This window comes from Tarenaya hassleriana, unplaced genomic scaffold (genome assembly GCF_000463585.1).
Source record: "Tarenaya hassleriana unplaced genomic scaffold, ASM46358v1 Cleome3, whole genome shotgun sequence".
Classification (NCBI taxonomy): Eukaryota; Viridiplantae; Streptophyta; class Magnoliopsida; order Brassicales; family Cleomaceae; genus Tarenaya; species Tarenaya hassleriana.
The window spans coordinates 6,063,481-6,078,358 of record NW_010966177.1 but is presented as its reverse complement, the minus strand read 5'-3'; the positions used below and the strand labels follow the sequence as shown (position 1 = coordinate 6,078,358).

Below are 14,878 nucleotides of genomic sequence, written 5' to 3'. Positions count from 1 at the left end.
GGCCTGCCGATAACGGAGTCGAGAAACGGCAACGTTTACACGGCGACGTTTCATCTCCTGTGCTCCGGCGTTAGCTTCCAAGCTCTTCTTCTTCCCGCTGCATTCGCAGCCCTTGGATGGTAAAAACAAAACTATATATATATATATATATGCACATATATGTTTTTTTTTCTTCTGGGTTATTTGATACAGCTAATGGAAGAAGCACTGTATATATTTAACAAAAAGGAACACTGTATATATATGTGTGTGTGTGTGTATATGTTGCAGGGCATGGGGGATAATAAGCTTGTCAGTAGGGTTTATATGGCAGATGTACACGGCATGGTTACTGGTTCATCTCCATGAATCTGTTCCTGGAACTCGTTTCAGCAGATTTCTTCGTCTCGCCATTACAGCGTTCGGTAAGAAGATTTAAAAAAAAAACACGTGAGAATGGAGCTTTAGAAGACAATTCAGTTTTGTTGTCCTAATGGGACACGGGGGGATGTGGATGGAAAATTTTATTTTTACATTCTCTTTTTGGAATTTTTTTTTTCCTTCTTCTCAAAATATACTGATCAGGGGTGGTCACTGAAAGGAATTGAAAAATACATTATTTTTTTCAATCCGACCGTTTTTTAACAGTATTAATTTTAGAAATCGGATTTTTCAAAATCAAACCGAATTTTAAAAAAATCCGAAAAGTCGGATTTTTTTCAAGAAAATCTAATTATTTAAAAAAAAACCTGTATGATATAATAATTAATTGATACCTATCTTTATAAAACCGAAAAAATCGAATGGCATTTTCGACCGAACCAAAGCTAATACCGAAACGTAATAATGTCAACCCATGATAATAATACCATAGTCTTGGTACTAAAAAGTTATCAATTTTGTAAATGGTCCCAAAAGTTATCAATTTATGCATTTTTTATTTTTATTTTTTCCAAAAGCTTGTTGGGTTCTTTCCTTCAAGCAGTACTCTCACCAACAAAAAAGTTTATATCTTTTTGGAAATACAAATGTCAAAAACCTCGATTTTTTGAAAAATTCGTAATCGTTTCTTTGGTCGATTCCTCGTAATTGTGTTTGAAGATCAAAGAAACAAAACCCAATATGATCCCTGAAATCGAAGCGTCGTTAAAACGCAGGCGAGAAGATCGGAAAACTGGTCGGAATATTCCCGGTGATGTACCTCTCCGGCGGAGCATGCGTGATTCTGATCATCACCGGAGGCAAATCAATGCAGCAACTCTACGGCATCCTCTCCGGAGATGATGATGATTCAGAGCCACTTACTTCAGTTCACTGGTTCCTGATCTTCGCTTGCATCGCCGTCTCTTTCGCCCAGTTTCCGAATCTGAACTCACTGTTCGGACTCTCCTTGATCGGAGGTGTGATGGCTATGGGGTTCTGTACCATGATCTGGGTTTTGCCCGTAGATGCTCGAGGACGGTCCAGAAATGGCGTTTCGTATGATACGACGGACACGAGTTTCAGTTCTGTCTTCAACGCGGTTGGATTCATTGCTCTTGCCTTTCGTGGGCACAATCTCATTCTCGAGATTCAGGTAAAACAGATTTTGAGACAAGAATCTCACGAGATCAAATCCGTTTTCACCATTCTTGAACATGTTTTTCTTCTGGTAAAAATATGCAGGGCACTCTCCCTTCGAACTCAAAGAAGCCTTCGAGCAAGACGATGTGGAGAGCTGTAATGGTATCTCAAGTGTTGATCGCCATGTGTATGTTCCCGTTATCGATAGCAACGTACTGGGCGTACGGAAATACGGTATACGGATTTACAAACCAAGATCTTTTTGAAGTTCTTGTAATGGTTTGATGATCGATCTGATGTCAGTGTTCTTCTGTCAGATTCCGACAGCAGGAGGAACCATAGGCAAGTACCTGAAATTCTACGGACAAGACTACTCCAAACACGCGTCTTGTTTCATACACATCACGTTCATCCTCTCCTGCCTATGCTCGTACCCGATAACCGCAATGCCCGCCTGCGATAACCTAGAGTTCGTATACACGACGAGAAGGCGAAAGCCCTGCACTCTCTTCGCGAGAACGATGCTTAGAGTGTTGTTCGGATCCGTATATCTCTTCGTGGCTGTGTCTTTACCGTTCTTGCCTAACCTAGCCGTTCTTATAGGAGCGATTCCGTTGTCGTTAACGTTTACATACCCGTGTTTCATGTGGATCGCGATCAAACGGCCGAGCAAGACGAGCATGATGTGGTATCTCAACGTTTTGATCGGATTCTCAGGCGTCGTTTTGAGCATTCTGCTCGTGGTCACGGCGGCTATGCGCCTGGCCGACAAGGGTTTACGTGCAAACTTCTTCAAACCCTAGCCATGGACTCAAACCTCGGATTTCAAATCATTATATCCACATCTCTCTGCATATATACAGTAGAGGATACAAGAAAAAATTCGTTTAAAATCTTAATCTTATATAAAGACATTTAACAATTTCATTTAAAATTTTACAAACTTTATAAGAAAAAACAAATTTTTTTAAACTAAATAAATGGGGGAATGCGATCCCGTCCAAGTGAACGTGGATCCGCCCATGCTTGTACATGTAATTATTCAGAAATATACCGAATGTTGTATCATTTGTAAGAGCAAGATTTGGAGAGATCGACATTCTTGCCGAGGTTATTGCCCCGAAGAACGACGGCGCATCGGACCCGGGAGTAGAACTTGGACTTGACGAGCCGGCCGAGGACATAGGCCCGAGTCCTGAGCGTGAAGGTTAGGTTCAGAGGCAGGGTGACTCGGTCGGGGTGCGTCCGCTGGGCGTAGAGAAGAGGTATTCCGCCGTACAGAGGCACTTGGTCTCCGTATACGTTCGTTTTAATGATCCTTTGGCTCTTCCTTTTTTGAGTGAACTCCTCTATCTGTGTAGACATTTTGTTAGAACAATATGTAATGAATTTTGTATTGTGTATTTCTACTGGGGATGGATTTCAAAAATCCAATTTTTGAATGCGTTATCCGTCCGACCCATAAATCATATATTCATCTACCATCGAGACGAATATGGATTCAAAAATAGCAAAAACCCGAATTTCGGATTGGAATTCGAGTATCGGACTCCAAAGCTAGGGGCGGGGACTCAGTTTGGTTATAAAAAAGAACCTATATGACATGAATAACAACATAATAGTAGTTGAAAATAACACGATAGAAAAACTGAATGATTATGATGTTTTTATAACTGAAACGCGAAATCCGAACCGAATATAAATATTATAAAAAAAACGTAAAAAATTCTTTAGAAAATAAACATTTTTCTCAGAAAAAAATGAATTCGTACCGAATTTAACATAAAACTTAAATGGATATAAATTTTCTAAACCTGAAAGTACCAAATTCAAATAAAATGAACCGAATCCTAAACCAAAAACCAAAACCGGAATATCCACTCCTAACCCAAGGTTAAAGGTGTCAAAGGATTCAGCAAGAATTATACTGACTCAGAGATATGATTACGGGAAAGAGAAAACGACAATATGCAGAATGAACTGTGAGATGATGCTGACCTGGCCGGAGGCGAGGGTGAGCTGGGAGATGCTGAGCTGGACAGGGGAAGAGGTGACGTGGACGGCGAAGAAAGTGGCTGTGTTCCGATACAAAATCCTGACCGTTGAATTCAGATTCAGCATATCTGTCGTCACTCCCGAACCGTCACTCCCTGACTGCACGTTCATGCTCTCGAACACAATCCCCTGTACATACACACACACATTCATTCATATACACAAGTACATACACCATTATATATATATATATATATATATATGTATTTGTGTATACCTGCAGAGTGACTTTCGGGCTGAAGGATCTGCTAGCGCCCCACAAGATCAGACAGAACAGAGAAAACGCCAGAGCGAAAGCGAAGATCAAACAGATGTAGAACCTGACTTTCCTGGCCCTCCGTTCATGGGGACCGTCCATCTCGATGTCGTCCTCGTGATCGTAGTCGTCCTCGTCGGCGATCCGACGGCCCTGTTGCAATCCCATGCTGCTGTATCCCGCGAAGGTTCGAGGGTTCTGGTTCTTCAGCGGCTCCGAGCACCTCGACGTCGTCCACGACCCTCGAGAGTGGCGGTACTCCTCGTCGCTCCCCGTGCTGACGTGTCGTGTCTGCGCCCGGACCGGAGACCCGACCGGGCTGAAACCCGACCCGCTTGATGCCTTGTCCACATCGGCATTCGGCGGGCTCTGCACGAAGTACGCCGGTCTCTCACGCGGCGACGTCTCCTCCGAATACGTCTTCGGGTGCATCTCTCTCTCTCTCTCTCTCTCTCTCTCTCTCTCTCTCTCTCTCTCTCTCTCGGGACAGAGAAAAAGATGAGAAGAGGGTTTGCAGATTTGTTTTGGTCCGTTTGGGAAAGAAATCTTTGGGTTTGAACCCTGTTTGGAAGGTGGGAAAATGCAAGGTATGTATGACAGAGATTAAGCTAATAAAACTGTATTAAGAAAATTTCTTGAAAGTGTTACAGTGTGTGCGCTGTATACAGTATGAAACGCGCAAGACAGATGGTAATTAAAGTTGGCTAATGGATTAAGAATCTAATACGGGCTAATCAATTTCATTCGTTTTGTTCAAATGCGCAAGGAGTTGAAAGGATTGAAACGGTCGCATTAATATTATTCTTTTTTATAATTAAAATCAAACGTAACCTCGGTTCCACTGACCCCTGAAAAGACAGATATGCCCTCCTATTCCTCAAATCGATTCTTTTGTACGACGTGCCAGCTACTATATAAAAGTCGCATATATGTATATAAAAGCGTGTGTACGTGTAACCTTGTTTTCCAAAACAAGGAAACTTAAACTATATATATATAGGAGATTGCGTTTCAATTTGTATTAGATGACATTCCTTTAGGTAATGTCAAGAAAAGAAAAAAAGGAGTATCATTTCATTTGGGGGCGTCACAATTCACAAATACATTTTCTAGATATTGACATAAGCATCCTAAATAAACATTTTAATCTTTGACCATTGATGGGCAGATCGTCAAATGTCACGTAGATGCAAAAAGAAAAAACATAAATCCGGAATTATATTTGAATATAATAATATACAAGAGTCATGATGCATACACACCCAGAAGGGGGGGGGGGCTCTCATGAGCATTACAAACCATTGGCTCATGGAACGAGCTTCCGAAGCTCAAGCCAAATGATCATATGGATTGCTTCTCTGTAAAAATTTCGCCTTTTTTTTCAAGTTCCGAATCTCACAAAGAGGTGGCAACTCCATGTTCACCATGTTGATCTTCAGGGTTACTAGGATGTTTCTCCTAGATTTTCTTCTGCGTTCTGCATCCAGACAAGAGACGTGATATCTTAGATGTTAGCCACGAGACACGGGTTATGACTCGGTAGTGCGAAAAGAAACGACCAGCAAATCCGGAAGGATGTGTTAGACTGGCAAATCCCGGAAAAAAAAAATATGGCTACGGATGCAGAAATGTTGAGATATCTGTTGTAAGAATTCAAACTTTCAACCTTTCTAGATCATGGTAAGGAACAAGGCATATCACTAGAGAGTGTAAACAACTTCAAGAACACGATCCTAGACAGAACTAGTTTCCTTTTTCGTACCCGGTATTGAGAATTGAAGCTACGGACCTCGGACATGGAGGAAGCAATCCACTGAGGTGGAGGCCAAAACAGCTTTGCCAGTTCAGGGCGTTTGCGCAATGGCTCTATTTTCCCTGTCCTGAACTCGAAAACTCCTACATCTCGATCCTGCATTGTTCCATAGTCTTCCCCATTGAAGACATTGCCATTGAATAAGACGGAACTCTCTCTACGAAGAGGTAACACATCAGATGCCGAGGCCGAGAAGTTGCAGTCATCACCCAAAAACAGCATCCTATCCCCCAAATCCCCCCCGACCTCAACCCAGCCCTTCTCTCTCTTGTCGAATTTAAAAACCTTAAACTTGACAGTTCTCTCGTTCATGTAATAAGCAAGATGCTCGAAAAACTCTTCGATGAAACCCGGCGCTCCATCCACGGCCTCGATGCTCAGATACATATCCACCAACATCAATTCACCACGAGATTCTACCAGAAACTTCTTGTCCCCACCAAATACAGGATTTGCCGCCAATGTTAGATTCAACGACAAGAAATCCACAACCACAGTTCTCCCATTGTTATCGACGGCGTAGAATTGATCATCGAACAGGATAACATCATCATAAGGAGACGGCATATCAGGGATCACAGCCCAGGATCGCTCCCATGACTTAAACACAGCCAACTTACCAGAGACATGAATCGTAAGCAGCACGAATTCGTTCTCCGCGTCACTGTCAAGAAACTTAACAACCGCTTTCTCCAAGTATAAACTGTCAACGATGTTACCGACGCAATTGAAGTAATGGAGTTTGAATTCCTGACCCAATTCGCGAACCCTAAACCTCGAGAGATCGAGAACCCGAGGGAAATCATCGGGAAGGCGATTCAATCGGTCGCTCAGAGGATCGACAAGGACCATTCTACCGGGATCATCGATGTCTTCCTCTACCTTCACGAGCCACGCGAACGGATTTGTTTCATTGTGCTGTTCACGTTGCCCGATGAGGAAGATGCTCCTTCGGGAGAGGCGGAAACCAGCAGCGGAGTCCGGGAAGAGTCCGCCGCCGTTGTCGGGGAGAATCGGGAGGTGATGGGCCGGTCGGTGACGCTTCGGCTCGGCGGCGGATCGCCAGGAGGAGCACACGGAACGGAATTGGATGAGATCGAAGGAAGTTTCTAGACGTTTCGAGATCAGGACGAGGAGATCCTTCGGGAGAAATGCCCAATCCACCATGGGTGAATGTTTTTTTTAACCTAGAAGCTCAGAGAAGGAAACTCGGACATGAAATACGAACCGTGTGTCTGTACGGCTGTACTCATTAGAGACACCACAGTTTGGAACGCACGGTTAAACCAGGGGCGAAAGTTCGGTTTTCGAAAATGGTTCAATTTGATTCGGTTTTATAAAAATATATAATAATCCGTTAATATTTTATATTTGGTTTGATTTCCGTTTTAGTGTGGTTCAATTCTGATTTTTTTAAAAATAGATATTTTAACAAAATCAGTTTTCCGATTTTTTTTTTTAAAATTCACTTCGATTTGATTTTGGAAAAATTGTTTTTTTATCCGATACGGTCTGCTTTCAATGAACCGTACCGAAACGTTCTAGCTTAAACCATCATACTAGAAAATCTTGAAATAGTAGAAAAAATATATATTTTTATTTACTTATTACATTATGATATTCTATAAAATTGCATTTGAACCCAAAATTTTCAATTAAACCATTTTTTTATTCTTTAGATTGAGATAAATGAATATTAAATTCAACTCAAACGTAGAAACTATTCGCTTGGAAAAATCTAAAACCTTAGTTTGTCCGTTGATAATATGTGTATTATTATTTTAAATAAAATCAATCAAAATGCATTAAATATATGGTTAGCGGATCATTAAGAAAGTTAATGTAGTGATGTCAATTGGGTTTTATCCAACCCATTTGGATTTCAAAGATAAATGGATTGAGTTGGGTCAACCCGTTAATAACAATGGATTGGGTTGGGTCGACCCATTAAACCATTAAATCCATATAAACCATTTAAACTCATTTATATATTCATATACTACTTATATATATATATATAACTATTAGTATTAATATGTATACTCATATAAACTAGGGATTGACATTTTAATAATTGATCCGGTTATTCGATTCAATAAAAATATATACAAAATCGGATATTATATTATATTCGATAGTTTATAAAAAATAATTATATATTTTCTTAAAAAAATTAGATTCTTCGAGTTTTTTAAAATTCGATGCGATTCGATTTTTTAGAAATATTGCCCTTTAGATTTTTTGAACGATTCAGTTTGAACATGACACCGAATTTTTCAATACGATTCAATTCGGAAATGGTACTGAGTTTTTCGATATGATCCGAATTTTTCGGTACGATTTGATTCAGAGCAGTATCAAGTTTTTTTTTATACGGTTCGAATTTTTCGGTACGATTTGATTCAGAAATGACATCGAGTTTTTCGACGCGATTCGATTTGGAGCGGTATCGAATTTTTCGATACGATTCAAAAATGACACCGAATTTTTCGATACGATTCGATTCGAAAATTGTACCGAATTTTTTTATACGATTCAAATTTTTCGATATGATTCGATTCGAAAACGACACCAAATATTTGATCTAATTCATATACATATATATACTATATATGTTAATATTTATATATCTAAATATAACAATTTTAATTAGTTACTAAATGAATTTAATTTTAACTAAGTATATAATAGGTTTAATGGGTTAACTATTTAACCCATGAGTTTAATGGACCAAACTCCATTTAACCCATTTTAAAATTTTAGTCAAATGGACTAACTCAAATTTATAAATAGGTCGGGTATAGATATGTCGGGTTAGATCGACCCGTATTTCCGGACCCGTTTTGATATCTCTATGTGAGAGATGGATTCACTAATCAATCTTTTAGATATGTTTTTGAATGTGTGGGCGACTAAATTTGTGTTTAGATGGAAGTAGATTATCTTCGTGATTATGATCCAAGATTTGGTAAATAAGAGCGGGTTAGATTAGATTATACATCCGAAATTTTAGATTGTCCAATCCAAATCCAAATAATTCAAAAATATTGAATTTGAATCTTTATTCTCAATTTTTAGGATCAAAATCTTATTATTTATTGTCCGATGATAATAATAATAATACCTTATTATTTATTGTCTAGGTATTGATATCGTAATATAACAAACATGCCAATCATATAACGGGAAAAGTAATGCATTCATAAACCAATGAATCAGTACGTAGTCAAAATGTCATATCACGGATCATCGTAGAGCATTAAAACCAACACAGACTGAGGTAGTTAATAGAACACTATTCACATTGCTTAGGGCATTGATTAGCAAGAATATTAAAATGTGGGAAGACTGTTTACCACATGTTGAATTTGCATATAATCGATATGTGCATAATGCTACTCGTTTTTCTCCATTTGAGATTGTGTATGGGCTTAATCCAACTACTCCGTTAGATTTGAGTCCCTTACCTATGTCTGAACAAACTAACCTTGATGGAAAGAAAAGGGCCGAGTTTGTGAAGCAGATACATGAGAAAGCGAGGAAGAATATCGAGAGGCGTACGGAACAATACACCAAGCAAGCTAACAAGGGACGTATAGAGGTTGTTTTCAAGCCTAGGGACTTGGTGTGGGTTCATATGCGAAAGGAATGTTTTTCTAGTCAGAGGAAGTCGAAGTTGATGCCAAGAGGCGAAGGCCCTTTTCGGGTTCTTGAACAGATCAACAACAACGCCTACAAAATTAAACTTCCAGGTGGGTATGGCGTTAGTCCTACTTTCAACGTTGCTGACTTTTCTCCTTTTGATGCAGATGATGAACAAGATTTGAGGACAAATCCTTTTGAAGAGGAAGAGAATGATGAGGACATCACTAGGACACAGGATCGACCTCATTCAAATGTCCAAGAGGAGCTTCAAGTGCAAGGGCCATTGACACGAGCTAGGGTCAAAAGACTGCAAGCGGCTTTCGTGCGTATGATTCAAGGGGAGTTCAGAAATAGGCTAATAAAACATATTAGTGGCCCAAACATCACTCCAAGTCCAACCAACAACAAAGGCCCAATGTTCAAGCCCACAAACTTAATAAGGCTTCTTGAAAGCCCAAAAGAGGAGATGATGTAAGCGTGACACCAAAATGACTCAACATCCACCAACTTACCAAAGTCAAAAGTGGAGACAATCAATGGTCAAAAGCTTTGAGATAGAAAAATTCATAGTTAGATCCCTGAAATCCTTGCGCAAAGAAGAAAGCGTTCTTCAGTCCTAGCAGACAAGTTCCAACTGTTGGAATCCTTTCCGCTGTGTGGATGTGCCATGTATTGATTATCTTCATCTATAGATAGAATAGAAAAAAAAACAAAAACCCTAATTTGAGAACTGGGCTTTGATACCAAATGCTACGATCCTAGGCTCGAAATTTCTCAAATAGGGTGAAAAGGATAGTCGTGGATGTTACCAAAACCCCTTAACAACTCGTGAATCAAACCTAGGAGTAGTCTCAATCCCTAAGGACCTCCTAAACCCATCCAAACCTGGTTAAGAAACCTTGAAACCGGTAGCAGACGCCACAAACACGGGTGATAAACGTGCTTGATAAGTCGACCGAGATATTAGTGACTCAATCACAAAGTCCAAAACTAGCACTCAAGAACAAGGAAGAATCTCTCTCCTTTATTAAAAAACTCTATAAAACTCCAAAAACAATGGTCTGAATGTAAACGAAAATAAATAAGACATTAAATAGATCAAACAAACCCTAAAACAAAACAATAAAAATCGAAACCCTAAAAAGTGTCCAAAACTACGTAGTTTAGAATAAAACACGTAAAAGTGACTTGGACCGAGTTACATTTGGCTCAGTCCTGTCAAGTCTCTAATGAATTGGCACGGTCCAGATTAGAATTGAAATGGGTCATGTTGGATTTCTGTAAACCTAGCGTGGGCCGTGTCAGATTTCTGAGCAAACTTCCTTCATCCTTACTTGTGGCTCGTGTCAATCCCTTAAGGATGTCCTCATCAATCGATATCCTGCATATACTAACGTCTCCTTTGTCTATGATTTCTCTTATCAAGTGAAATTGTCTGAGATTGTGTTTGGATTGTTGATGGGATTTGGGTTCCTTGGATTGAGCGATAGCGCCATTATTATCACAATATAACACAATAGGATTCTCAACACTAGGAATGATACCCAGGTCGCCGATGAACTTTCTGATCCAAATAGCTTCTTTTTTGCATCTGATGCAGCTATATACTCAGCTTCTGTAGTGGAATCTGCAATGGTCACTTGTTTGGAACTTTTTTAGCTAATTGCGCCCCCGTTTAAGTAGAAAACATAACAAAATTACGATTTATAGTCATCTATGTCAGATTGGAAGCTAGCATCGGTATAACCGCTTATAGCGAGCTCTCTTCTAATCCACCATACACAAGGAACAAATATTTAGTCCTTCCTGTTAGTTTAGTGCTCTATGATGTACTATTGTGCGAGCTTTATTATGATACATTTGATGTATTGACACTTGCTAAGTGTTTGATTCATTACGTATTATGCATACTTTAATATGTTATGAAATCCATGTATTATTATGAACGATACTAAACTCCCTAATCATATGTCATTGTGGGAATAATGATATACTAAGACTAGTATGATGTGTGATTGATGATCATAGATATGATCATAGGATAATAATAATAATAATAATAATAATAATAATAATAATAATAATAATAATAATAATAATACGCATTTAGCACATTTTTTGCATGTCCAAACGAAAAAATCTGTTATGCAGATGACAGTTTTGTTTTTTGGCCATTTTCTAAATGCGTTAAATTAAAAAAAAAAACGTATTATATTTGACTTTCTTTACAGTCTGTCTTAGCTGGCTGTTTTCAATAACAACAATATTAATGAAATAAAGTTTATAGCATTCATTGGAGTAATAGATCAATCTGATATATATATATATATATATAATGCTGGTTTTTGGAGTTTTCAAAGACCAAAATCCCAAAACATAACAATTAAGTTTTTGTAATTTTGGTTTTCCTAAAAAACTTGGAAAACCATTTAAGTGAAATAATTAACTAAAAACCAAAAGCTCCATTGTTTTTGGATTTACAAAACTACAAAACCAAAAACTAAAATCTAAAGCCAAAAACTCTAACCGTTCATAACCTTCTAAACTAACCCTATATACTAGCTCAAATCAATACTTTAAATTAATTACTTATTCTAATTAAATTCTAAACCAATTATAGTATATAGGGTTTCGAGTTTTAAATTTAGTGTTTAAAGCAACTCTAAACCAATTTATGATTTAGGGTTTTAGATTTTAGAATTAATAATGTTTAATGTTTAGAGATTACACAGATTAGCATCTAAGATTTAGAATTCAGAGTTAGGCGGAAATTAAGAAAAGTAAAACGTGAATCGGAGAAAAAGTTCTGTCAAATAATCTAACACAAATTATTAAAACATATTTTTATTGGTATATAATTGCTATAAAAAAATATTTTTAGATGAGAGAACTGCAAAGACAAATAGATACATCTAAGTTACATTTAAAAAAAAAAATTGATTGCCAGATCTAGGAAACAACGAAATTAATAGACGTTAAAAAAAGTGGAAGTGAAAATAACACATAAACAATGGATTTTTAATTTTCAATTTTATTCCTTTAATTGATATGGCATGATGAACAATTGTAAATACATACAATATTATATATATTTTTTCCTAAATTAATATCAGTTCTGTAAATTTTCAAGATTCTGATATAAAAAATTGTTTTTATTTGGTGATTTGAAAGGATTTGTGACTTTTTCAATCTAAAAACGCAATTTTAACATTATCTTTTATATATCACAACCACCCAAACTTGCCACCCATTTTTCAGCATTACCAAATTTTTTCAAAGTTTCACGTTTTTTTTTAAATAATAATACTGGAAAAGTACATATGAAGAAATCGACAAAAAAAAAGTATCTCCAATGCACTATATATATATATATATATATGTATACACATATGTGTTTCACATATCTTTATCAAAGTCACAACCTTTATCACAACAAAAAAAACAATGGAGGAAGGAAAGATAATGCAGGTTAGGGTTGAGGAGGAAGAAGAAGCAAAAATTTGGAGGTACGCGTTTGGGCTTGCTGACGTGGCGGTTGTGAAGTGCGCCATTGATCTGAAAATACCCGATGCTGTCGAGAACCATACGTCACAGCCCGTGACTTTAGCAGATCTCTCCGCCGCCGTCTCATGTTCTCCGGCGCTCCTCCGCCGCATAATGAGGTTTCTTGTCCACCAGGGCATCTTCAGAGAAGAACCCACCAAAGATGGCGGCGCCGGCTACACGAACACGCCTCTCTCCCGCCGTCGCCCTCCCCCTCCAATGGCCCTTCCGATTCTACTGGCCTGCAGCCCGGTGATGATGGCTCCGTGGCTGAAGCTAACCGACGTCGTATCGGGAAATGGCCCGAGGAAGCAGCCGTTCGAGGCGGCGCACGGGAAGGACGCGTGGGCGTACACCGCAGAGGATCCGCGCTTCAACGAGATGTTCAGCCAGGCTAGGGTATCTCCGACACCAGGATGGTGGTTCCTGCGGTGGTCGGTTCATGCGCCGACGTGTTCGACGGCGTTTCGACGGTGGTCGACGTTGGCGGTCGGGACGGAGAAGCGATCGGGATACTGGTGAAGGCATTCCCGTGGATCAAAGGCGTCAACTTTGATCTTCCCCATGTCGTGGAAGCCGCGAATAAGGTCGAAGGCGTGGAGAACGTTGGAGGTGACATGTTTGATTCTATTCCCCATGCCGATGCTGTTTTCATCAAGGTTAACCATTTTCTAACACTATTATCATCCTTTTTTTTTTGGTATAAACATTATTATCATCTTATTATAGAAATGTTATAATTAATATGTCCAACGGCACGCGTTTCGGTATTCGATTTAGTTTTGTACCGTAATTTGTTCGTTCGGGTTACTCGGTGGTAGAAAAATATATACCAAACAGTTATTATATTATACTCGGTTTGGTTTCGCCTTTAGTTTTTATTAAAAAAAAAATATATATTTTTAATATTTTTTTAGTTTTTTTAATATTCGGTTCGTGTCATTTCGGTTACGGATTTCTGAATAGTTCGGTTTAGGAATAATACCGAGTTTGTCGGTTTAGTTACAAAAGAATCGAGAACCGAACCGAAACATATATACATAGGGTCTGACTCCGAACAAAATTGGGGAATAAAGCGTTGCCGTCTGTGGTTGGCAGTGGATTTTGCACAACTGGAACGACGAGGATTGCATAAAGATACTGAGAAAATGCAAAGAGGCGATGCCGGAGGAGAAAGGGAAGGTGATAATAGTAGAGGCGGTGGTGGGACAGAAGAAGGACGACAAGTTAGAGTACGCGAGGCTCCTGTTCGATATGACGATGATGACTCAGATGTACGAGGGCAAGGAGCGGACTTTGGGGGAATGGGCTTATGTCCTTCGCGAAGCCGGATTCGCCCGACACGAGATCAGAGACATTAACTGCGTCCAGTCCGTCATCGTTGCTTCCGTCTCTTAAGAATCGGATTAAAAGATGTGAGGGAATTCACAACGGGAGAATAAAAACGTAATCGTTGCTAATAAACAGGTGTGAACGTTTGGTATTTGGTTCAGTTTCAGTATGTTATCGGTTCTATAATAATATTTACCGATCGATTATTATGTTACGTTCGGTTCACCACGGTTATGAAAAATGTATATTATTTAATAAATTTTTCTTATTTAATATTCGATTCGATTTGGTTATAGGACGGCCGCCGGAAACAGACGGCAGCCGGAAATGGAAAAAAAAAGAAAATCAGATAAATGTTTTTTTTTATATTTTAAAAAACAACCATAATACCTACTGGCTCTACTTACAACTCTCACACACACAATCGTAACGGAAATATGAACAGAATGGAATCATGGCCAACAAATACTAACAAACGCCCGTATATATACATGTATATATACATAATATATATTTTCCCTCATATATCCGAGGTTGTTTTTTTTTTGTTGGATGGATTTCAGGAAATCCTTCAAAGTAAGGAGCTACAAACAGATTAGAAACAGCGAAGGAGACCAGAACGAAAACAGCTCCGAGAAGCTCCCAATCCTCCACCAGGATCGTTCCGCCATGGCCTCTGATCATCCCACGCC

The 14,878-nt window shown here is 38.8% G+C and overlaps 6 protein-coding genes across 7 annotated transcripts in view; 4 read left to right on the top strand and 2 right to left on the bottom strand.

Moving 5' to 3' along the window:
* Positions 1 to 2,370, top strand: LOC104820180 (lysine histidine transporter-like 7; the record flags this gene model as incomplete). The annotated part of the gene is made up of 5 exons (XM_010550550.1): positions 1 to 119; positions 271 to 404; positions 1,137 to 1,555; positions 1,645 to 1,776; positions 1,860 to 2,370. Coding segments are annotated over 5 exons (1,290 nt in total), but the record flags the coding sequence as incomplete, so codon positions are not given.
* A 220-nt stretch (positions 2,371 to 2,590) lies between these two features.
* Positions 2,591 to 4,404, bottom strand: LOC104819664. Its single transcript, XM_010549827.1, has 3 exons — positions 3,815 to 4,404; positions 3,541 to 3,726; positions 2,591 to 2,895 (listed from the first exon to the last, which is right to left on the bottom strand). Exons 1-3 carry the CDS (start codon positions 4,283 to 4,285, stop codon positions 2,608 to 2,610), a joined length of 945 nt encoding a protein of 314 aa, XP_010548129.1. The 5' UTR covers positions 4,286 to 4,404; the 3' UTR covers positions 2,591 to 2,607.
* A 580-nt stretch (positions 4,405 to 4,984) lies between these two features.
* LOC104819663 (F-box protein SKIP23-like) lies at positions 4,985 to 6,927 on the bottom strand. Of its 2 annotated transcripts, none has more exons than XM_010549825.2 (2): positions 5,616 to 6,927; positions 4,985 to 5,330 (listed from the first exon to the last, which is right to left on the bottom strand). In XM_010549825.2, the coding sequence occupies exons 1-2, from the start codon at positions 6,831 to 6,833 to the stop codon at positions 5,298 to 5,300; spliced, it is 1,251 nt and encodes a 416-aa protein (XP_010548127.1). In that variant the 5' UTR covers positions 6,834 to 6,927; the 3' UTR covers positions 4,985 to 5,297. The 2 variants fall into 2 exon arrangements, with proteins under 2 accessions (XP_010548127.1, XP_010548128.1); XM_010549826.2 differs by having other exon boundaries at positions 5,643 to 6,927.
* A 2,208-nt stretch (positions 6,928 to 9,135) lies between these two features.
* On the top strand, positions 9,136 to 9,786 carry LOC104820179. The gene has a single exon (XM_010550549.1). It carries the CDS (start codon positions 9,136 to 9,138, stop codon positions 9,784 to 9,786), a length of 651 nt encoding a protein of 216 aa, XP_010548851.1.
* Positions 9,787 to 12,721: 2,935 nt separating this feature from the next.
* Positions 12,722 to 14,400, top strand: LOC104819662 ((RS)-norcoclaurine 6-O-methyltransferase-like). The gene is given in 3 exon segments (XM_010549824.1): positions 12,722 to 13,256; positions 13,259 to 13,513; positions 13,953 to 14,400. Coding segments are annotated over 3 exon segments (1,056 nt in total). The 5' UTR covers positions 12,722 to 12,755; the 3' UTR covers positions 14,253 to 14,400.
* A 338-nt stretch (positions 14,401 to 14,738) lies between these two features.
* Positions 14,739 to 14,878, top strand: part of LOC104820178 (mechanosensitive ion channel protein 8-like) — a 3,867-nt gene continuing 3,727 nt past the window's right edge. The window contains exon 1 of the mRNA XM_019203132.1: positions 14,739 to 14,847. Within this exon, the coding sequence (XP_019058677.1) occupies positions 14,739 to 14,847 (109 nt within the window). The remainder of the gene's footprint in view (positions 14,848 to 14,878) is intronic.

Bases quoted from the DNA above. Each gene is read 5' to 3' on its own strand.
- LOC104819663 (XM_010549825.2), bottom strand. From the start codon at position 6,833: ATGGTGGATTGGGCATTTCTCCCGAAGGATCTCCTCGTCCTGATCTCG. The intron at 5,331-5,615 runs GTACGAAAAAGG...GTCTGGATGCAG, and splicing joins GCTTCAATTCTCAATACCGG to AACGCAGAAGAAAATCTAGG.
- LOC104820179 (XM_010550549.1), top strand. From the start codon at position 9,136: ATGTCTGAACAAACTAACCTTGATGGAAAGAAAAGGGCCGAGTTTGTG.
- LOC104819664 (XM_010549827.1), bottom strand. From the start codon at position 4,285: ATGCACCCGAAGACGTATTCGGAGGAGACGTCGCCGCGTGAGAGACCG. The intron at 3,727-3,814 runs GTATACACAAAT...GTGTATGTACAG, and splicing joins GCCCGAAAGTCACTCTGCAG to GGGATTGTGTTCGAGAGCAT. The intron at 2,896-3,540 runs GTCAGCATCATC...ATGTCTACACAG, and splicing joins TCACCCTCGCCTCCGGCCAG to ATAGAGGAGTTCACTCAAAA.